Consider the following 24,039-nt stretch of genomic DNA (forward strand, 5'->3'; position numbering starts at 1 on the left):
AGGCGCATGTGGGTCGGCCATGGGGGCCACGTATGGCGCACATTGTGAGCATCCTCGCATATTTAAGGTCGAGCCCATCGCATGTGACGAATAGTGCTGGTGGTTTGAAAGTACACCATTACACACTGGAAGCGACTTTTGTTTGCGCGCTTTTGTCCCCGCTGGGGTCTCCTTTTTTTTTTTTTTTTTTTGTCCCCGCGGAGAAGAAAAAAAAGACGTTTTTACGCACAGGTGGGAGATGGCCGCCCGGCATAGGACAGCCCCCCTCTCTCTGCTCCTCAGCTCCTGATTTGAGGAAGTGACATTTATCACCGCTGCGGTTCGGGACAGCGCTGCTCCGCTGCAAACAGGTGTGCTGCTGTCCGGCTCGTCGCCTTGCGCCTATCAGGAACCAACGCGTCCCGGAAGAATCGAGTGGGACGGCGGCGGCGGCGGGGGGTGGTCGAAGGAGGAGGAAGCCGCTGAAGTGTGCTCTTTATTAGCCCGAGCTGTTGGATCCAGACGGGGGGAGAGAGAGAAGGTGGGAGCGAGGGCGAGCAATGGCAACGAAGAAGGCGTGCGTGGATGCGCCCAAGAGGAGCCGGAGTCCGGTCGTGTTGGAGGCGGAGATGTTCAGTGAATTTCAGGACTGGTGTCTCCGCACTTATGGAGACTCTGGCAAAACAAAGACCGTCACCCGGCGAAAATATAACAAAATCATGCAGACGTTGTTGCAAAACGACGAGTCGGACGGCGTGTACGTCGACAACAGCCACATTAACGCCAAATTCAAATTCTGGGTGAAGTCTAAAGGATTTCAGGTGGGCACCAACGTTTTGGGAGAGCACAACAAGAAAGGAGCTCCAGGGAAGCCCGTGCTATATGTCCCGGTCAAGTCAACGGTAAAGTGTGTGCATGTGTACGTGTGTGCGTGTGCGTGTGTGTGTGTGTACGCGCACGAGATGTCCCGTCTGTAAGTTGTCGTGATTTTACTGCTCTTAACAGGCACCTGTCACATGAATAAAAGAAGTATAAGGTTTTGTCGTCCCGGCTGCACCCTCATCCCCCTTCCCGATAACGCTTCACTTTGTCCACATCCCAGCCAGATCAGCCCCACTCTCATCCCTGCTGCCATAGCAACGCCGGTGCCTCCCGGCGCTGGCGATGCTGAGAGGCTGTTGTGCACGGCCGTGACAGCGAGGTGGGTCCAGGCTTAAAAGTACCGTGCTGATAATGTGCTGCATTACACTTCCGGACCGGACCGTGCACATCTCTTGTCACGGTGGTGGTGCGCGTGCACGTGTGCAGCGGCACGCGATGCCGGCTCGCCTCTGTTCGGACGCTCCGAGGGGGCCTCCTTAACTTAGAAGATGCTACAGTCACCTGCTGGTGGTGATTGTGGCTGTCAGGTTGATCGTCCGCGGGTGTCTCCACAAATTGGCAGTCCCGTCTTAAACCCACGGACATGGGCAATGTTCACGTGTGTGATATATGTGCACAATAAATGTCTCTCTTTATTAGAATATATGACTGTGCATGCATGGGACTGTATAGGTGTCGGTCTGTCTGAGTGGCACTTTTCATTGGCCTGGCCAGGATGCAGATCCACTCATGGACACTCGTTGCTCTGGCAACACATGTGTACTCTGAGGTGGCCTGCCTCTGCTGCACACTCAACCTTAAACATTTATATAGACCCATATTTATACATATGTAGACACGTGTGTATTTGACTTTAGACAAAAGTCATGCAATTCACAGGCTAACTGACGTCGGGTGAGTTTTGCGTGATTAGTGTCCACGCATGCATGCAGGGCTGTGGCTGAAACAAAAGGCTTATTGCAGCGACAAACACACACACAGTTTGTGCTCAACTTCGCCTCTACATGCACGACAACTTCACATGTGACATAGTGGAAGTGTAAAAGGTCATCACATGTCCCACTGCGCATCTCAGTAGTCATGCTGTTTTCTCTCGCAAAAGTCATAAACTGTAAACAGTCCACCAGCAGCCCCTGTGTGTGGGCGTGCACGTGGAGGGTATTTTGGCCCACCGTGACAGTGAAGAGACAGCCACCATTTTAAATAAGCGCCTTCTGGGAATAATCAACCTCCTGTCCCGGTCTCTCTGGACCCATAAGAGCAGAAACACATCGTGTTAACAAACCAGAGGAGATATTGGCACAGATTAGAGTGTAAATCCTTTTGATTTGGGTTGAATAGTGCAGACCCCTCCACAGGTGCTACACCTGTGTGAATGCACAATTTAGACTGTCTTTAGAAACGCTTATAATCTCTACTCAATATCATGTTTCCCCCTGGACAAGAGGGCAGGTGTGACTACTCTCTGCAGGTGCACATGCATGCTGCACAAAATGTTTTGAGTGGCTTTCCTGTGCGTTTTTTTTTAATATAAGTGATTTTTCTTTTTTGTTAGATGTTCTATAATCCAGTTGGCATGTCACCAAAGTATTATTAGAATAGATTTTATTGAGAATAGTGCACATGCTTTGTAGCTATTATCATGTGGCGGAGAGAGACCTGCTCCTGACTCAGCACCATTTGAGAAATTGAAAGAACAAACAAAACATTAGGCAACGTAAGCTGCCTTTAATGATGTCTCAGAAGCAACAAACGTACATGCATATGGATGATGAAGTATTGCAATGTCATTTTTCATTCCACACGCGTTTGAGGCCTTGTATACAGGCCGCCGTGGTCCAGTAGAAAAGTGACACACGCGCATGCGGACGCCCCAACTCACACACAATGGTCATTGCCTAGCCGTACGGCTGCAGGCCTATGGGGGCGTGTCTATGGAGCTCCAGCATTGGACGCCCCACTGCAGCTGCTCCCGGGCCGTGCCAAGTTTCTGTATGGGGGCAGGCATGGGGCGAAATGACGAGAGGCTCGGTGGGGGGCAGGGATGGATGCTGGATGATGTGCAGACAGAGAAGGTCTCTTCTATCTGTCAGCGATGCGTACAAGGCGGCTTTAGTGTGTGTTCGGACAAAGGCTCATGGGCGCAGTCGTGGTGAACAGTGCCGACTCGGTGAAGAGGCTTCTGTCCAAGGCTGACACTGAATTATTCTACCTTGGCTGTATGTCCATGTTGTCGCACGCCTTTTCTGCACAGCTCTTCCAGTAGCCCTCAGTGTGGAGAAGCAACCTCGTTTTGCTCTCATTATGTCCTGATTAGAGGAGGAGGGGGATAGAACCAGAAACAGACACAGAGATGCACCACCAAATTGCATCCTATAGAGGGAAAAGAAAGAAGAGGGCACATGGTTGCCCAAAATGCATTTTGTCCCTGAAATGTAAAAATCATTGCTAGCTGCTGCTTTTAGTTGCCATGTCAACTGAAATCTGTAACTATCTCTGATTAGCGCTCCCAGCAGGTTTTGGTGGCTACGCTGCAAATACATATAACATCTCCTAAACACTAGTTCAAATTGTAAGTCTAACTCCAAAAATAAACCAATGGGTGCTAGGATGAATAATCAGTCAACCTAATCATTTTTGATCGTGGCATGCAGGACTAATAAATTGTTTGGCACATTATAGCTCAATTACAAGAGGAAAGGATAACTATAAAGCACTCCCAATAAGGGCACTAAAAAAGAGGAAAAAATAATAAATACAATACAACAAACAATACCAACAATACAGAAGTGATGGTATATAACAGCAGCAATAAATAAAATAAATGACAAGTATATAAAACTTTAATATACACTATAAACAAAGAAAGGTGCGGTAACCTTAAGCGGCCTAGTAATAAACCAGTATTATTTAATACAGGTCGCAGACTGGTTGTACAGCTGGATGGAGTGCGGAATGAAGTTTTATGTTTATGTTTCATTTGGTTTTAAATGCAAAAGTATATTAAAAAGACTTGATGGGGTGACAAGGGTTTGTTCTCTAAAGGATTCAATATTGAACCTTTTAAGTAACTTCCTAACAGGACAGCAGACAAATTGATTTTCAGGATAGTGCGTCCATGCTAAATAAAAGCCTTCATTGGGATGTTCTCTTTTTGAGGTAGAACCTATTATTCTTGAAAAGGGGGCTCTAGACGTGTGCACCTCCGCATCAACCGAGAAGAGGAACATCATCATTATTATCTGATTAATTAGGCCACGTTTCCCCGGAGAGGCCCTCTTTTGGGGAAGGGCCACAGAGTCAAAAGAATACTGGCCCTATTATACCACAGCATTTGCATAAATACAATTTTAAGGGGAATTCTGAACCTCCTGTGCTTTTGTCATGAATTTTTGTTTCATTTCTGTCTGTCTGGCAGCACTTATCAGAGGGACACATGGCAGCACTCTCATGGGTTCCCAAATGTTCCCCACTCTAAACGAGAATCACAGAGTTGTTCTTAGGCCTTTGGAGGGAGCCACAAATAAGCTTGAACTTAGCTTTCATAATAAACACTTGTTTGTTAGATATTCATAAGCAAATGTCAATAATGGGGTCATTGGTGGCAAAATGCAAACTGCACATATGTGATACTTTGTGCATGTGCTAGAATGTGCACGCGTATAAAGAGGGGGTCGCTGATCGCTTGCTCCGTCTTTCCTCCCTTCAGCACCCTCTCTGTTGCCATGGAGAGATGGTTCTTTGCGTTCCCATAGGAGGAGAAATTAACACCATTTTTAACTGGCCCGGAGGCCTCCCCCCTGTGTGGGAGACAGTCATAGTTGTGCTCCTCACACACACAGTCACACATGTCTTTAAGTCGGCAATAATCCCCCTCATGCACCGCTACTGCCATTTTAATGCCTTTCCAAGGGCAACATTTAAGGAATAGTGACAGTTTGGGAGTGGAGACAAAATGTGAAATTGGACTCTGCTTGTGATGTCGCACAAATGTGGTCATTTACATAACATATCCTACTATAGTGAGGGTCCCAAGCAGGACGGGTGGTTCTCTCACCGGCTTAGTAGTATATTGGGAATGTCACCCTTGCTAACAAATAATGTTCCTTATGAGAGCAGCCCAGATACACACACACACACACACACACACACACACACACACACACACACACACACACACACACACACACACACACACACACACACACACACACACACACACACACACACACACACACACACACACACACACACACACACACACACACACACACACACACACACGCACACACAACGTAGGGTTGGAGCTCGGTGCACTTAATATGAAATTAATGATAGACTTTGTGAGCTGAGGCAGAGGGGAGAGGATGATGGTAAAAAGAAAGGACAGGGACGAAGAAATATAAAGGAATACAGAAAAAGAACTAATGATCTTTCATATCTCTGTTTTATGTCATGTGCACCTTAACCTGTCACCATCAATCATACGCAAACACACTGGATACAAGCGTTGCCCCCATTTACATGTCCATTAGCATATTTACAGACCTCTTGTCCCATCCGCAGAGAGATCATCTGAGTCACAAGTGCTGATGACTTCAATTTTTTTTTTTTTAATGAATGCACATGCAAACATAAACAGAGGGCGCACTGATATGAGCTCAAATGCAAAAAGTCAAATTACAAATACAAAACTTATAATATTTTCTACAATTAAAGTGACCTAACTACTGCATTTAAAAGGTCTGTTTGCAACTTGCTCACAGTTACATATTTCGAAACAAGAAATATAAGAACACCACCATCTTAGTTTGCCATTACTGGTTTAACAGAACATATATATATTTTTCACAATTACTAATTACATTAGTCTCTCGCCACATCGCACTTCAAATATTTTCAGAATTTTTGCAATATTATTAAAGCATATTCTACAATTTTTGGTCCTACATGTGTGCATTTTCAAAATGGCAAAATAAACTACAAATATTAATACTACAGTAGTAATGGCCACTACAGGTGACCAAACCAGACCGCTGTTCAGTATTGTGGCCACTGATTGGCTCAGCCTCAGGCAGCATTATTATATTGGATTAAAAGAGTGTAAAGGTGATTAAAATGTGTTGATTTATGTCTAAAGTGCTCTCATAATGTTGCAAATTGCATTTAAAAGGCGTGCGTGTCGACTACTGAGGAAAAAGCCCAGGCTATCTACAAACCCTGTTTCCATATGAGTTGGGAAATTGTGTTAGATGTAAATATAAACGGAATACAATGATTTGCAAATCCTTTTCAACCCATATTCAATTGAATGCACTACAAAGACAATATATTTGATGTTCAAACTCATAAACTTTATTATTTTTTTGCAAATAATAATTAACTTAGATTTTCATGGCTGCAACACGTGCCAAAGTAGTTGGGAAAAGGCATGTTCACCACTGTATTACATGGCCTTTCCTTTTAATAACACTCAGTAAACGTTTGGGAACTGAGGAGACACATTTTTTAAGCTTCTCAGGTGGAATTCTTTCCCATTCTTGTTTGATGTACAGTTTAAGTTGTTCAACAGTCCAGGGGTCTCCGTTGTGGTATTTTAGGTTTCATAATGCGCCACATATTTTCAATGGAAGACAGGTCTGGACTACAGGCAGGCCAGTCTAGTACCCGCACTCTTATACTATGAAGCCACGTTGATGTAACACGTGGCTTGGCATTGTCTTGCTGAAATAAGCAGGGGCGTCCGTGGTAACGTTGCTTGGATGGCAACATATGTTGCTCCAAAACCTGTATGTACCTTTCAGCATTAATGGCGCCTTCACAAATGTGTAAGTTACTCATGTCTTGGGCACTAATACACCCCCATACCATCACAGATGCTGGCTTTTCAACTTTGCGCCTATAACAATCCGGATGGTTCTTTTCCTCTTTGGTCCGGAGGACACAACATCCACAGTTTCCAAAAACAATTTGAAATGTGGACTCGTCAGACCACAGAACACTTTTCCACTTTGTATCAGTCCATCTTGGATGAGCTCAGGCCCAGCGAAGCCGACGGTGTTTCTGGGTGTTGTTGATAAACGGTTTTCGCCTTGCATAGGAGAGTTTTAACTTGCACTTACATATGTAGCGAGCAACTGTAGTTACTGACAGTGGGTTTCTGAAGTGTTCCTGAGCCCATGTGGTGATATCCTTTACACACTGATGTCGCTTGTTGATGCAGTAAAGCCTGAGGGATCGAAGGTCACAGGCTTAGCTGCTTACGTGCAGTGATTTCTTCAGATTCTCTGAACCCTTTGATGATATTACGGACCGTAGATGGTGAAATCCCTAAATTCCTTGCAATAGCTGGTTGAGAAAGGTTTTTCTTAAACTGTTCAACAATTTGCTCACGCATTTGTTCACAAAGTGGTGACGCTCGTCCCATCCTTGTTTGTGAATGACTTAGCATTTCATGGAATCTACTTTTATACCCAATCATGGCACCTACCTGTTCCCAATTTGCCTGTTCACCTGTGGGATGTTCAAATAAGTGTTTGATGAGCATTCCTCAACTTTATCAGTATTTATTGCCACCTTTCCCAACTTCTTCGTCACGTGTTGCTGGCATCAAATTCTAAAATGAATGATTATTTGCACAAAAAAAAAAAGTTTAACAGTTTGAACATCAAAAATATGCTGTCTTTGTAGCATATTCAACTGAATATGGGTTGAAAATGATTTGCAAATCATTGTATTCCGTTTATATTTACATCTAACACAATTTCCCAACTCATATGGAAACGGGGGTTGTACAAGATTGCCAGCCATGTTCTTGAAATAACACTCGCAAAGACATGCATGCGCCTGTCGCCAAAATTACTGAAAAAAATTGATGACGTTTTTGCATCGTTGCTGTTCTGTTAGGGCTGGGCAATCACATTTTTTATTTTAATTTCAATTAAAGTACCAATGATTGTCACACACACACTAGGTGTGTTGAGATTATCCTCCTGCATTTGACCCATCACCCTCACCCCCTGGGAGGTGAGGGGAGCAGTGAGCAGCAGTGGTGACCGCGCCCGGGAATCATTTTTGGTGATTTAACCTCCAATTCTAACCCTTGATGCTGAGGGAGGTAATGGGTCCCGTTTTTATAGTCTTTGGTATGACTTGGCCTGGGTTTGAACTCACGACCTACCGATCTCAGGGCGGACACTCTAACCACTAGGCCACTGAGCAGGTTGTTATGGCCTGACACAATCATAAAAAGATTATCCATCCATCCATCCATTTTCCACCGCTTGTCCCTTTCGGGGTCGCGGGGGGTGCTGGAGCCTATCTGAGCTGCATTCGGGCGGTAGGCGGGGTACACCCTGGACAAGTCGCCACCTCATCGCAGGGCCAACACATTCAAGAAAAAAAATATTGTCCAGGGTTTACTCTGCCTTTCGCCCGAGTGCAGCTGGGATAGGCAGCACCCCCCGCGAACCCGAAAGGGACAAGCGGTAGAAATGGATGGATGGATCGATGGGCCACACAACGTTCATGCAAATTCCTGAGCTTGTGAGGGTGAAACCCGTATCTGCCAGAAGTTTGGGAAGTCACCCCATGGTTGCTACTTTTTGTTTGTTGAGGTTTAAGGGGGGCCACCAAAACCCCATCAGCCCCGAGGCCCCCCTGCTTAACAACACATTGGCAAGTTAGCGCCCACTAGGCATCTCTCAAGGTTGCAAAACTGCCTCTAACACAAGCACATATAACAATGGAAACTGCGAGTTATTCTATGAAAAAGCAACTGTATCAGGATGTGGCTTGTATTTCTTCCTTTAGGGGAGTGGAATAATTTTTTTTAACTGTTTGAATAAAAGGATTGTATATTATTGAGTTGTGTGCATCAGTACAAATATTATTTTAAAACCTCATACTGGGACCAGCAGGTTGTCGTACGGTAAACAATTCTGCCTTTGTGCAAGCAGCCGACAGCTGCCTTATAAGTATAATTTAGTGATGTTGACTTGAAAAGTTTGGATCTTTCGCAAAAGCAACACCTTATTTATCGGTTTGCCCGTGCAGCTCATTTGCGGTGTGACGCGTCTCCTCCATCTCTCTTGTCTTTGTGACCCAGCTGCTTCCTGTGAACCGCCCTACCTCCTCCTCCTGACCTGCCTGTGTGCAGGACTGCTCCTCTCTCCCCATCAGCGACTCAGCCGTGTGTGTGCGCGCGTGCGTGTGTGTGTGTGTGTTTGTGTGTGTGTGCAAGACTGCCAGCGGGGGTGGGGGCAGCCGACTCAAACCCTCCAGTCTCCTAGCAACAGAGCGGTTTGTTGCGGGACAGGGAGCCGAGGATGGGGGCTGGTTGTACAGTGGCAGGGGAGAGCAAAGTCCTGCGGGATTAGAAAGAAAGAGAGAAGGAGAAAAAGGAGGATGAGAGTGTTGCAGTGCTGTGTTCATGATGTCTCGTTGCCACTTAGGGATGCTGACATGTCTCCTTTGCTCTTTAAAACGGCATGTTGCTGATGAGACCAAATATCTACAGCTCCATTCAACAGCTGTTTTCCTATGAGATGCTTCCAGCTCTGCCCGGTAGACGTGTACTGTACTTGAACACACATAGCACGCACAAATAGGCTCTTTCAAAGCATGCTGTGTCGAGAGGTGAATGTTTAACTCCCTGTTGACTCTAGTTTGGAAGCATTATTCCGACAACCGCTTGCAGAAGCCCAAGACGGCCTTGGCTGTTAGGATGGATAATGAAAGACGTGGCCGCATTTTCTTCCCGTTGCTTTTGTTTTTTATTACAGAATCTTTTGTCACTAGCAAGTGGGTGCTGGTGAGCAATTTTGGAGGAATTCAGCAGCGGTGCAATGCACACACCACAGTTGTATGAGATTATCTAAATCCAGCGTGAATGGACCTGACACCATTGTCCCAAGCAGCGGCAGTGGCGCTGCTGATGTCGCTGGAGAGTGTGTGTGTGTGTGTGTCTAGGGGGGCGGGGGATGATGATACCTCGCTAGATTACAGCTGTGATGATGAGGTGGAGGATTGTTATTATTACATTTATTATCGTTACATTTAGCCCATGCTGACAGGGGAGAGGGACTGGGAAAATGGGAGAGCGGGCCGGATTAAAACAAACCAGGCTCTGTGAGCCGGTTTTAGTTGCCATGGCAACGATCATTACCTCGCACTTGGGAGAGCCGGAGCAAGAACAGAGAAGGAGGGTGGAGGGGATACAGTAAGAAATAGGGAAAGATAGTCTGGACCGATGGAGTTATGGGATAAAGACGTATAGTAGAAGGAGAGCAGGGAAATGAAAATGTCAGGTTCCAGGAACAGCGTGGAAATGTCAATGTAGTAGGGAGAAAATTGTGCTGCCCACCGTGCCTTGTCAGAACTTTTTGAACCCGGGATTCTCCTCTCATTCAAACAAGCTCACTTCTTACTAGAAGCCTTTCTCCAGGAAATGTCAGCGCTTCATCTCTCGTGGAAGACTAGTTCAATGACATCATGCTGAGGCACTTCATGTTTATACTTAATGTTACTATATTATAATGTTGAGGGCGTGAAAGAGTTAGAAAACTGAAAAAAAAAGGGAAGGAAAGACCCACGGGGCACCGTGGATGCAGCCGCTGTCCTGGCGATCCCACTTCTATGGTGTGTCACATGACCCTTTGCCCAGCACACCTGCTCGAGAAAAATCTGTGGCTGTTTCTATGGCGACAAGGTCAGCGGTGCAGGAGGCAGGATGGCTGCCAGGGGTGGTGGTGGGAGTGTACTGTTGGTCTTGAACAGTTTTTTTTAAACGGTGCGGAAATGAGGCGACGTTCGCCGACCTCTCGAGCTGAAAGAACAACGTGAAGGCAAACCTTTTGTGTCGTGTGTGTGACTATCTGCACCTCCATGACCCACGTGCACAAACAACTACTCTGTGCACAAACACATGCTCTGGAGAATCTCTCTTCATATTATTGTCACAACGTGGACTATGGGGGGTTTGTTTTCCCGAGATGCAAGAGAAACTGGACCGGACGTGGCGTGAAGGTAAGGACATGATTTATTTAATACTAACAAAGGAACAAACAAAAGGCGCGCACAAGGCGGAAATGCAAACTTGACTGATGAAAACAAAAACTAGCACTTGGGAAAAAACTATGGACAAAAACTAAAACACTTACTGTGACACAAATACACAAAACTCACATGGCAAGAAACGAGCAGCATGAACTACGGCAGCATGACAATGGCATGAGCAGAGTGAACCGAAGTAATGTCGCCAGGCCGACTGCCTGGCAACTACAAGCTTAAATAATACAGACATGATTAGTGACAGGTGCGTGAGTCCAAATGTGCAACAGGTGAAACTAATGGTTGTCATGGAAACAAAACAATGGAGTGAAAACAGGAACCAAAAAGAGTCCGAAAACCAAACAGGACATAACTAAACAAAACATGATCACAGACATGACAGAGTCCCCCCTTAAGGACAGGTACCAGATGTCCAAAAAAACAATGATCAAGAGTCATGGGAGGGCGGGAGGGGGACTTGGCGGTGGGTCGCCAGACCACGTGGCCCCGAATCCACCGGGGCTTAATCAGGTGGCGGCGACGCGTAGACCACCGCTGAACCTGACGAGGTGGGCGACCCGAGAACGGCCACTATCCGTGGCCGACGAGGCGTGGCGGACACCCAGGGAATGGCCACATCCGTGGCCGACGAGGAGGTGGACGCACTCGGCGTGGCGGATGCCCAGGAAATGGCCACATCCGTGGCCGACGAGGAGGTGGGCGCGTCGTCGTCGTGGCAGGCGTGGAGTCAGACGACGAGTCAGGCATGGAAGCGGCAGCAGACGAGTCTGGCCTGGGTTCGGCAGCAGATGAGTCTGGCGTGGGTTCGGCAGCAGACGAGTCAGGCGTGGAAGCAGCCGCAGACGAAGCAGGCGCGGGCGCAGCAGACGAAGCAGGCGCGGGCGCAGCAGACGAAGCAGGCGTGGGTGCAGCAGACAAGCTTGGCGTGGTGCGGCAGGCGGTGAAGCTTGGCGTGGTGGGTCTTGGCATGGTGGGTCTTGGCGTGGTGGGTCTTGGCTTGGTGGGTCTTGGCTTGGTGAGTCCTGGCTTGAGTCCTGGCTTGAGTCCTGGCTTGAGTCCTGGCGGTGTGGAGCTGCGACTGGCGGCACTTGGCGGCGTGGTGCAGGGACTGGAACCTGGCGTCGTGGTGCAGGGACTGGAACCTGCCGAGGTGCAGGGACTGGAACCTGCCGAGGTGCAGGTCATGGTACTTGTCGTGGTGCAGGTACAGGAACCTGCCGTGGTGCAGGTACAGGAACCTGCCGTGGTGCAGGTACAGGAACCTGCTGTGGTGCAGGTACAGGAATCTGCCATGGTGCTACCCTTGGAGCCGGTGCTAGCCTTGGGGCAGATGCTAGCCTTGGACTTGGTGCTAGCCTTGGGGCTGGTGCTAGCTTTGGCGCTGGTTCTAGCTTTGGAGCGTGGCGTGGACCTAGCTGTGGTGCTAGCCGTGGTGCTAGCCTTGGAACATGGCGTGCAGCTAGCCTTGGCTTTGGTGGAGGTGGCCTAGCTGGGGGTTGCGGCTTGGCACGCCGAAAGACCGCTGGTGGTGGCCGGGCCGGAGGTTGTGGCTTGGCAGGCCAAAAGACTGGTGGTGGCGGCCGGGCTGGAGGCTGTGGCTTGGCATGACGAAGCTGAGCCACCCCACTAGTACCGTTTCCGGCCCTAGCCCCCCCCTCAAGGAGCGGATACCAGACGCGCTCCCCGCGGTCTGGAACCGTTTTTCGGGGTGGGTGGAGAGTGGTCAGGAGGGGGGCAGAATCCTCCCCTCTAAATTGTCCAAATTGTCTTTTTTTCCTACCCACCTGGGTTTTTGTGGGTGAAGAAAAGGAAAAATTTTGGGGTGTGGGCGTGGCATGAAAACTAGGACATGGCTTGGTTGGACAAGATCTTATTTCTAAAAACATGTCCTGATAATGTTTTATCATGGAAATAGAGTCTTTTGTTAGGGGCGGGTGATCAAAAGAATAATAATTTGGAAAAAAAATATCCAGGTCTGTGGCGTCCTCCTGGAGCTGCCGTCTATTTCTGCCCGGAGGGGGAGGAGCCTGCGGGAGCGGCGCATCCTGTCCACTCGCGGAAGCCTTTCCTGACATCCCTCGTCTTGGGCGGCGCTTCCGCGGCTGGGGCGACACGCCTACGCCGCCGGGCCACACCGAGCTCAATGGCACCAGTTCGCCGCCAGGACCCCAGACCAGGTCCCTGCGCTCCACGGAGGAAAAGTGCAGCGTTTCCGCCTCCATGGCGCGCAGGACCTCCCACGCTCCCTCGTCCAACTCGTCCAAATTCTTTGCGAGAAAACTTTTTACAGCTGGCGACATTCTGTCACGACGTGGACTATGGGGGATTTGCTTTCCCGAGATGCAAGAGAAACTGGACCGGACGTGGCGTGAAGGTAAGGACATGATTTATTTAATACTAACAAAGGAACAAACAAAAGGCACGCACAAGGCAGAAATGCAAACTTGACTGATGAAAACAAAAACTAGCACTTGGGAAAAAACTATGGACAAGAAACAAAAACACTTACTGTGACACGAATACACAAAACTCACATGGCAAGAAACGAGCAGCATGAACTATGGCAGCATGACAATGGCATGAGCAGAGTGAACCGAAGTAATGTCGCCAGGCCGACTGCCTGGCAACTACAAGCTTAAATAATACAGACATGATTAGTGACAGGTGCGTGAGTCCAAATGTGCAACAGGTGAAACTAATGGTTGTCATGGAAACAAAACAATGGAGTGAAAACAGGAACCAAAAAGAGTCCAAAAACCAAATAGGACATAACTAAACAAAACATGATCACAGACATGACAATTATTAGTGATGATATATGCCTGGCAATGTCTTATCTGCACAAATACTAAATAAACATTGGTTTCTTTTTGTGTGTCAAGTGTTCAGATGGAAATTCAGCCCATGACAACTCCTCTTTGAAGCGTGTGGCTGTTGTAGAAGACTTCTTTGACATCATCTATGCCATGCATGTTGAGATTGGCGCGGACCCTGGCAGGGCACCGAAACATGCAGGCCAAAAGAAAACCTACAAAGCGGTGAGTTCTTCTTCGATTGCAAACTCTTTGACTGTACCCTTGAGAAATAGATCAGGTCACATTAGAAAGCACATTAAACAAGTGGTTATAGCAACCTGCTTAAATACCGTCAAATCTTATTGCCTTTTTGATCAGCTGACTCCTGACTTAAATAAAATAAAGTCTACTGAGTTTTTTTGTTAGCACAATTACATGTTGTCGATATTGTGTTGTTGAAAAGCGACTTTGATTGTAAAAGCAGGTGTTTTAAAAATGGGAGGAGAAATCTAATTTCACTTCCCTTTTCACTTTCCTTTGCTTTTCGTTCTGTCAGCAGAAGAGTCTGTCTTACGCTTGCAAGACATTGAGGTTAAGGTTGAAAAGTTACCTAAAAAGAACAAAAGAGGCCTTGTCTGCTCTCAGTCTTGTGATGTGTGACTACTTTGGATGTGGCGATTGATCGGCCACCAATCAATATTGGACGATTTTTATGAAAAAGTATGTGATCGCTATTGCTGATTAATGCCTTTTAATGGCGTTTGCAAACACCATTCCTACTGGCTGACATTGTATTTGTTTTTATTCCAGCTAACTATGTATCTCCATACACAGTGTGGAGCTTCTCTCCTACGTTCATAATAATCACTTGCATTGCAGCAAATAAACTGCTTTTCTTAGTATTTTAGGTATCATTATCAAGTATTAGGATGCTATACATGTTACACACCGAGAGCAAGCAGGAGCAGGCATGCTAATAGCTAAGATAGCTATTAGCATGCCATAAAACACCACCAAGAAATAGATGCACAGTAAAGTTTAAGTGTAGATGGAGGCACGTTACAGCAGAAAGTAAGCAGCTATTTCCAGGAAATTAACAAGTAGATTAAAAAGACGCTATAGAAATGATATTACAACCATACTTGCCAACCCTCCCGATTTTTCCGGGAGACTCCCGAATTTCAGTGCCCCTCCCGAAAATCTCCCGGGGCACCCATTCTCCCGAATTTGTCCCGATTTTCACCCGGACAACAATATTAAGGGCGTGCCGTGATGGCACTGCTTTTAGCGTCCTCTACAACCTGTCGTCGCGTCCGCTTTTTCACCATACAAACAGCGTGCCGGCCCAGTCACATGTTGTATGCGGCTTCTGCAGACACACATAAGTGACTGCAAGACATACTTGTATGAACAACCATACAGGTCACACTGAGGGTGGCCGTATAAACAACTTTAACACTGTTACAAATATGCGCCACACTGTGAACCCACACCAAACAAGAATGACAAACACATTTCGGGAGAACATCCGCACTGTAACACAACATAAACACAACAGAACAAATACCCAGAATCCCTTGCAGCCCTAACTCTTCCGGGCTACAATATACACCCCCGCTACCACCAAACCCCGCCCACCTCAACCCCCCCCCCCCCCCCCCCAATCTCCCGAATTCGGAGGTCTCAAGGTTGGCAAGTATGATTACAACATCTATTGGTGTGTCAGGATTGTCATAGTCAGTCCACCAGGTGTAAGAGGGCGGATCGATCCATAAATGAATTAGGTTGATACATCTATTTTTTTTAAATACATTTTTTCTTGTTTGGGTTAAAGTTTACAAATTCAGGGAATTATTCCTTGAACATTTTGAGGGCAAAAATAATTTGAATGCACAATAGATATAATTTTTATATTTTGTTTAATTGTTTTTCTAAAAAAAACACATATGTATTAATAGCACTCACCATGAATAAATGAAAAAATGTACAGCTAATACATGTGATTGCTATCGGCCAATCTCACTCACGGATGATTGGTTCACACAATACACTACATGCAGTATTACTACGTATATTTATTCTTCTGCCACACGCACGTAACTATAGTTTTTTTTTGTACAGTATTATAAATATGAGGCAGTGTGCTCATAACCACAAAAACGGTGTAAAACGGTGACCACCTGTTTTACTCCAATTTTATGAACCAGTGTAGGATTTCCCATATTTGTCTGAAGTAACTCTTTGCATGTGTGCACATTATGTGCTGAGTCAGTCTCAGGCCAGCGTTTTCACAAATGTGAAAATGAGTTGTTAGTCAACATTTTGACTCCAGTGCACCATCTGTGTGTGCTTCATGTTGAGGCACTTTTTTTTTGCAGTCAAATTTGCCAAGTTAAGCAGTATGTTTAAAACTAATTGTTGACTGTTTTCTAAATATTGACTTCTTTACTTCAAACTGCGATATATGTTTTACTGTACATTGGTGATGGAAACATGAAATATCAATCACTTCAGCCTGTTTCTATACATTACATTTTTTAACATAAAAATTATAGATCTTTTGTTTTATTTTCTACTTCATCATTTTTAAAAGACGTTGATCACAGTCAAGATAGTCGAGAGTGGTAAAGATTTTGGCCCTTGACCGACGGTCCCCGTGTTTGATTCCCTTGATCTGTATAGGTTTATGCTTACAATTAGGGATGGGTACTAAAACCCTGTTCAAAATGGCACCGGTGCCAACGTAAGCTGTAATAACTAGACCAAAAAAAATAAAGAAACCATTGTTGCTTTATTTCAGTTCTAAATGAATGCCGTCACAGCAACCTGCAGCAAGTAATTGGCGATGATATTGCGCAATTCACGTCTTGTAAGTAATGTAGCGTCCTGACGCTCTTTTTAAACCTAATTGCCGACTTACACATGCCAACAGCAGCCCTAATAACACTGCTAGCAATGCAGCGCTGGGCTAGCCAATAGTTACAACAACACAACATTTTCACATTATGCACCAATGATGATTACGCAAGAGAGGTTGCTTTCATGAATCCCCGAAATTATGAGCATCAATATTAACAAAAACGTTGTTTGCACATTCTTTGTTTTGTGTTATTGCAATTATGATAATTTGTTGTAATTTTTATTACTCATTTTTCAATACATTTAAAGGCCTACTGAAACCCACTACTACCGACCACACAGTCTGATAGTTTATATATCAATGATGAAATCTTAACATTAAAACACATGCCAATACGGCCGGTTTAACTTATTAAGTGCAATTTTAAATTTCCCACTAAACTTCCGGTTGAAAACGTCTATATATGATGACGTATGCGCGCGACGTCAATCGTTGAAACGGAAGTATAGGTACCCCATTGAATCCAATACAAAAAAGCTCTGTTTTCATCTCAAAATTCCACAGTATTCTGGACATCTGTGTTGGTGAATCTTTTGCAATTTGTTTAATGAACAATGAAGACTGCGAAGAAGAAAGTTGTAGGTGGGATCGGTTTATTAGCGGCTGGCTGTAGCAACACAACCAGGAGGACTTTGACTTGGATAGCAGATGCGCTAGCCGACGCTAGCCGCTGACCGCACGGATGATCGGGTGGAGTCCTTCGTCCTTCCGTCGATCGCTGGAACGCAGGTGAGCACGGGTGTTGATGAGCAGATGAGGGCTGGCTGGCGTAGGTGGAGCGCTAATGTTTTTATCATAGCTCTGTGAGGTACCGTTGCTAAGTTAGCTTCAATGGCGTTGTTAGCAACAGCATTGTTAAGCTTTGCCAAGCTGGGAATTATTAACCGTGTAGTTACATGTCCATGGTTTAATAGTATTGTTGATCTTCTGTCTATCCTTCCAGTCAGGGATTTATTTGTTTTGTTTCTATCTGCATTTGAGCCCGATGCTATCATGTTAGCTTAGTAGCTAAAGAGCTTAGCCGATGTATTGTCGTGGAGATAAGTCACTGTGAATGTCCATTTCGCGTTCTCCACTCTCATTTTCAAGAGGATATAGTATCCGAGGTGGTTTAAAATACAAATCCGTGATCCACAATAGAAAAAGGAGAAAGTGTGGAATCCAATGAACCCTTGTACCTAAGTTACGGTCAGAGCGAAAAAAGATACGTCCTCCACTGCACTGTAGTCCTTCACTCTCACTTTCCTAATCCACAAATCTTTCATCCTCGCTCAAATTAATGAGGTAATCGTCGCTTTCTCAGTCCGAATCTCTCTCGCTGCATTGTAAACAATGGGAAAATGTGAGGAGTCCTTCCTCCGGTGACGTCACGCTACTTCCGGTATAGGCAAGGCTTTTTTTTAATCAGCGACCAAAAGTTGCGACTTTTATCGTCGTTGTTCTATACTAAATCCTTTCAGCAAAAATATGGCAATATCGCGAAATGATCAAGTATGACACATAGAATGGATCTGCTATCCCTGTTTAAATAAAAAAAAATCATTTCAGTAGGCCTTTAATTGAAATAATTGAAGTATTTCAATTACAAGTGTGTTTAACTTGAATGTTACAAAATTCCAAAAGAATACAAAGTTTTTTGTTCTTTGTTTAGGCACCATTTAAGCACTGGTACTGTTTTCCAAGTACCCATTTGGTAGTAGAATCATTTCAAATGCAAACAATAACCGTTCCTATATGTAGGAACCTACCCAGGATTTCAACTTTAAACTAGCCACTGATTAACATGTGTTTTCTCTGTCAGAAACATGATGTAATTGTACTGGCAACACAATGTATAATTTTTTAGCATCAGTAGTTTCCAAGGGAACAAAACTAACCTTGCATGTGCACTATTTACAAGCGAAACTTATTCATATAATCTTAAAATGTGAAAATACGTGGTATAAACTCACGCAAAGTGAGATATGTCAAGCCTTTATTTGTTATATTTTTGATGATCATGCTTAAAGTTTTTGAAAACCCCACATTTTCTGAGATTTTCAATTGGAGGTTTTCATAAACGGTAAACAATACTCATCAAATTCATATCAAAAGAAGGCTTGGAATATCTGGACTTGTAAATCTAATTTCTGGAATAAACAAACCTTTGCACAGTGTTCTAATTCTTTGAGTTTCACCTGTATACGCAGTTGTGTCACATGGCTGACGCCTCCACAGAAGGGGTCTCCAAATTTGAAAGCTATTTTTACAAAAAGAAAGGAGAGATTAGCTATTTCTGTTTTATCGGTACGACTGGCATTTAATTTGTACTTTATTTGCCAGGCAGCTCTCCACTTAAACAGTGTGGTCATTGTGTTTATGCATGCTATTTGGGTCTAATTTGTCATTAAATAGTGGAATGTGTCGGTAATGAACAGTTATGAAAATACAGTTGAAGCAAATATTATTTGACCCTTTGGTGATCGATACTCAAAATCCGATGGTGAGCTACAGCTACCTGTTGGAGACGCCTGCTCTAGAACAAAGGCAACATGAGAGTTGATTGTGATGCCCTGACCAAGTGGTGCAGGACAAAACGAGGTCCTTTGTGTTTGCCGCTGTGTCGGACACGTTCACGGGACTTCGGTATCCCTCCTCCCTCCCCCACCCCTGAGGAACAAAAAATGAAAAATAAAGCCAATTCCTGTGCCCCTGCCCTGTAGAGAGGTCCTGTCACGTCTCATAGAGTGTACCCTTTTGAGGAGGCAGCATCACTGGGGCAGGGCATAATATGGAATTGTCACTGTGGCCTTCTGGGAGGAGCACGCTCCTCTGGGTGGCCTTTCCCTCTCAGCTGCCTCAAGGGGTCGTGATGTGTGGAGGGGGGCGGCGGGGGCAAAGGGGATGGGGTGCACTGGCGGTGGCGGTGGGCCTGGTGGGGGTGGGCACCCCTGCTGTCTCTCCATGGTCTTGTGAAGGTCGCATTTTCCAGGGAAACGCCAAAGGGGACGAGGAGGGGAGGGTGGCGCTGGAGACGAGCAGGGAGGGGAAGCCGACCATGACACGAAGGTGTAGATATGATAAGTGCCGGCAGAGAAATAACAACAGAAAGGAAGAAAAACATCATTGTGTTTTAAGGTATGGAAGATGTACAGGCTGCAGCTGGATTTAGGTCATGTGGGCACAAGAGAGAAGGGACAAATTCCAAGATTACACACATTTTACTTTTACTGATTAACAAAAAATCCTCTGCATCCACTTTACACTTTTGAAACCATTTTAAAGCCTTTCTGCGCTCAATCCCCTGACACAGATCGCAGAGACCTATGCCTTCCTGCCCAGAGAGGCAGTGACTCGGTTCTTAATGAGCTGCAGAGAGTGTCAGAAAAGGATGCACATCAACCCCAGCACTGCAGAGTTCAAAGGTAATATAACCTGTGGATGCCCCGCTCCATGTGTGCACACACAATTAGCTGATATGCTATTTTCAATCAAATACCATGCTGATCATGCAAGTTGCAAGTTCGGGTGTAATGGAAATGTGGTGATAATGTTGCAAGTCATTTTCACACTGTTTGAAATATTTGTTTGTTTTGTATTGTTTGTTGAACTTAGAACCATGCGACTTATTTAAAAAAAAATTACATTACTGTGGGTTGGACCACTTTTGAATCCCTCATTGATAAAACGAGTATGTAACCATCAGCAACATGATGTAACAAAGACTCAAGAAGACTTGGTGCAGCCATAGAATGACTGAAGGGTCCCTCTAGTGGCCGACCAGAAGACTACAGTAGTATTGTTGAACTGCATAAATTACTACTTTAATTTAGTCACAATTACCAAGCTGATGTCAGAGAACGGTTCAAAAATGTTACTACATATATATAAACAGGCTATATATTTAAATAAAATACCCCCCAACACACACATACAGATGACTTATTTAATGCATTAAAGTATTTAGGTAAAAAAAATAAAATTAATTGATTTGCTAACTACCTCACTAATTACATAGTAAATCATTGTATTCATTGGTACTTTCACTTCTGCAGAAAATGACAGACCGACCTCTCTGGTCCCTGACCTCATTGATTACAACATGCCTCTTACTGCCACCTACCTGAAGCAAATGAAACTGCAGTGCATGACAGCCACGGAGAGGGTAAGTAACTGTTTGTGTGGAAGGAAAGAAGGAAGGAAGGAAGGAATGAAGGTAGGAAGCAAGGAAGTAAAGAAGGAAGGAAAGAAAGAAGGAAAGAAGAAAGAAAAGGTGTCGTGATGAATTAGTCGGAAAATCGAGCTCTTTCACGCCTCCCCAATTTACTCTAATTAAATTTGTATTGACGGAGTAAATCCCCTACTTCTTTCCCTTTGAGCCTCATCGGGGCTTTGTGTGGGGCCTCTCAACTTTGAATTCAATATTAAAGAGTCGGTGCAGCGCTCCTGCTGGGAGGAGGAGCGCACTGAGAAACAGCTAGATTAAGTCCATGACGTCACGCCGGAGACCACGCCCATGCCAAGCTGTGACGGAAACACTCCCAAAGCGCTGTCACGAAAGTGCAGGGAGCTGCACTATTGGGATGACAATGTAGACCCGAATTGCGCATAATTAGGATTATTGGGATTCATGGCCCAGACTTGGATTCACAAGTGAGTACCACTCGCGTAATATTTATTAATTTAACTTGAATTACATAGCTGCATAATTGTGTTGCGTATGTCTTCTGCGGGACAATGATATGGAGAAATATAAAAGTGGGTCTAACATCCTAACATACTTGTGTACATGATTACAGTGTAAACACAACAACAATATTCATTATCAAGTAAGAATTATGAACAATTATTAGTATAGCGCGTCATTCTTCCTTTTTTGTTTTTGTTTTAAAATAGTAAAATCATCGTTGCAAGCTATTGAGACAAGCGACATTGTTAAGATGCAGATTTATTTTGGTGGTAATTTGTATTTATTTTAAGGTCTGAAATACATGTGCCTTAAAAAAAAAAAAGGTGCACAGACATTATCAGACACTTTTATGGTTCCATGGCTGACTTGGTGTCCAACTGAGCATCCCGGTCCTCTTTGCAAAATAATTCAAACCTGTTTGTAAAGTCACATCATGATGGCTAGTGACGTGTGATGACTCTCACTCAGGTTAGCTCAGCCTTGGTATGAAACATGAATGTCATTAGAGGACACATGAATAGTTTGTTCTCCTTTGCCAATCCCCTGTCTTGCTCATGTTTATGTTATGCTACAGCAAGCATGTTCCCTAACACAGTGTTTTTTAAGAGTGCCGTGAGATACAGTCTGGTGTGCCGTGGGAGATTATCTAGTTTCACCTATTTGGGTTAAAGATATTTTTTGCAAACCAGTAATTATATTCTGCAAATGATGTGTTGTTGTTGAGTGTCGGTGCTGTCTAGAGCTCGGCAGAGTAAACGTGTAATACTCTTCAATATCAGTAGGTGGCAGCCGGTAGCTAATTGCTTTGTAGATGTCGGAAACAGCGGGAGGCAGCGTGCAGGTAAACAGGTGTCTAATGCTTAAACCAAAAATAAACAAAAGGTGAGTGCCGCTAAAAAAAGGCATTGAAGCTTAGGGAAGGCTATGCAGAACGAAACTAAAACTGAACTGGCTACAAAGTAAACAAAAACAGAATGCTGGACGACAGCAAAGACTTACTGTGGAGCAAAGACGGTGTCTACAAAGTACATCCGTACATGACATGACAATCAACAATGTCCCCACAAAGAAGGATAAAAATAACTGAAATATTCTTGAATGCTAAAACAAAGTAGATGCGGGAAATATTGCTCAAAGGAAGACATGAAACTGCTACAGGAAAATAGCAAAAAAAGAGAAAAAGCCCCCAAAATAGGAGCGCAAGACAAGAACTGAAACACTACACACAGGAAAACAGCAAACAACTCAAAATAAGTCACGGCGTGATGTGACAGGTCGTGACAGTACACCTGCTTTGAGACAAGAGCTATAGTGATGCATGGTTGGTTATGGTTTAAAGTCATATCCAACAATTGCGACAACGACTTTTTACTGTCAACTGAGTTTTGTTTTTTAATGATTTCTGCTGGTGGTGTGCCTCCGGTTTTTTTCAACGCAAAAAATGTGCCTGGGCTCAAAAAAGGTTGAAAAACACTGCCCTAACAGTTCAAAATAGCCCCGCTTCAAGAAAGATATTACTTAGGAGGAAAGCATGGCAGCTCCCGCCATCAGTGTGTGAATGTGTGTGTGAATAGGTGAATGTGGAAATAGTGTCAAAGCGCTTTGAGTAACTTTAAGGTAGAAAAGCGCTATACAAGTACAACCCATTTAAAAGCGCCTCCATTCCCTTGTCGTTATGCTATCCCGTATCAAAACGCCCATCAACAGATGCACAGATGTCATCTTTCTCCTGGCAGAATGGATCAAAAGTTGCTTTCAAAAGTGTGAGACTTTCACGTGTCCCTCCCCCCTCACCCCGCCTCCAGGATGACAGTTCGGTGAGTAGCGAGGATATGAACGGTGCTGAGCCTGCATGGGTCGCAGCTGAGCAGCCACCAGTGCCTGAGCCCAGTCTGCCGAATGGAGAGCGGGCCAGCGACCAGGCAGCCATCGTCAAGGAAGAGGACGGTGAGTAACATGCAGTTCTTTGCACTTCTTCTTTACGAGCATAATGGGTGTTACGCAGGAAACAGCTTGCCTTGTTCTTAGTGTACTAATCCAAATAAATCCAGTGGGTGGGACACCAGTACAGTCCCAATCCGATGTGCACCCCTCTCTCTCAGGGTGCAGAGCTTTATAAAAGTAGGACAAAGGCCGGTATTAACCCTCACCCCATGGAAATACTGAAATTAGGGCAAGTCATGGAACGGAAGAACGGAACACATGACACATGTAGGAATCAACAGTGGAACTATGTACACTGAAGGCACCCCACCCTCCACGGTACACTCCTCATCCTCAATGCTCCGTCTTTGTTGTTTAAAAATATAGGATTGTCTCTTTTAACCCTTTGAACTCGAGCTGTCAAAAATAACGAGTTAACTCATGTGATTAATCACAAAAAATATTGCATTAATCATGTACTATATGCAGATTAGGAGTTCAAGTACCTCAGAGTCTTGTTCACGAGTGAGGGAAGAGTGGATCGTGAGATCGACAGGCGGATCGGTGCGGCGTCTTCAGTAATGCGGACGCTGTATCGATCCGTTGTGGTGAAGAAGGAGCTGCGCCGGAAGGCAATGCTCTCAATTTACTGGTCGATCTACGTTCCCATCCTCACCTATGGTCATGAGCTTTGGGTTATGACCGAAGGACAAGATCACGGGTACAAGCGGCCGAAATTAGTTTCCTCAGAGATAGGAGGAGAAGCTCTGTCATCCGGGAGGAACTGAAAGTAAAGCCGC

At 45.0% G+C, this 24,039-nt stretch overlaps 1 protein-coding gene across 2 annotated transcripts in view; it reads left to right on the forward strand.

The window, feature by feature from the left end:
- The first annotated feature begins 260 nt into the window (after window positions 1-260).
- The window catches only part of nol4la (nucleolar protein 4-like a), a 38,619-nt gene continuing 14,840 nt past the window's right edge, over window positions 261-24,039 (forward strand). Inside the window, exons 1-5 of one of the 2 annotated variants that reach the window (XM_062053414.1) lie at window positions 261-881; window positions 13,815-13,970; window positions 19,940-20,051; window positions 20,682-20,791; window positions 23,122-23,263. In XM_062053414.1, coding sequence (XP_061909398.1) covers window positions 540-881; window positions 13,815-13,970; window positions 19,940-20,051; window positions 20,682-20,791; window positions 23,122-23,263 — 862 coding nt within the window. In that variant the 5' untranslated portion in view covers window positions 261-539. The remainder of the gene's footprint in view (window positions 882-13,814; window positions 13,971-19,939; window positions 20,052-20,681; window positions 20,792-23,121; window positions 23,264-24,039) is intronic. The other variant, XM_062053413.1, reaches the window with a different exon arrangement.

Source organism: Entelurus aequoreus, linkage group LG07, assembly GCF_033978785.1.
Source record: "Entelurus aequoreus isolate RoL-2023_Sb linkage group LG07, RoL_Eaeq_v1.1, whole genome shotgun sequence".
Classification (NCBI taxonomy): domain Eukaryota; kingdom Metazoa; phylum Chordata; class Actinopteri; order Syngnathiformes; family Syngnathidae; genus Entelurus; species Entelurus aequoreus.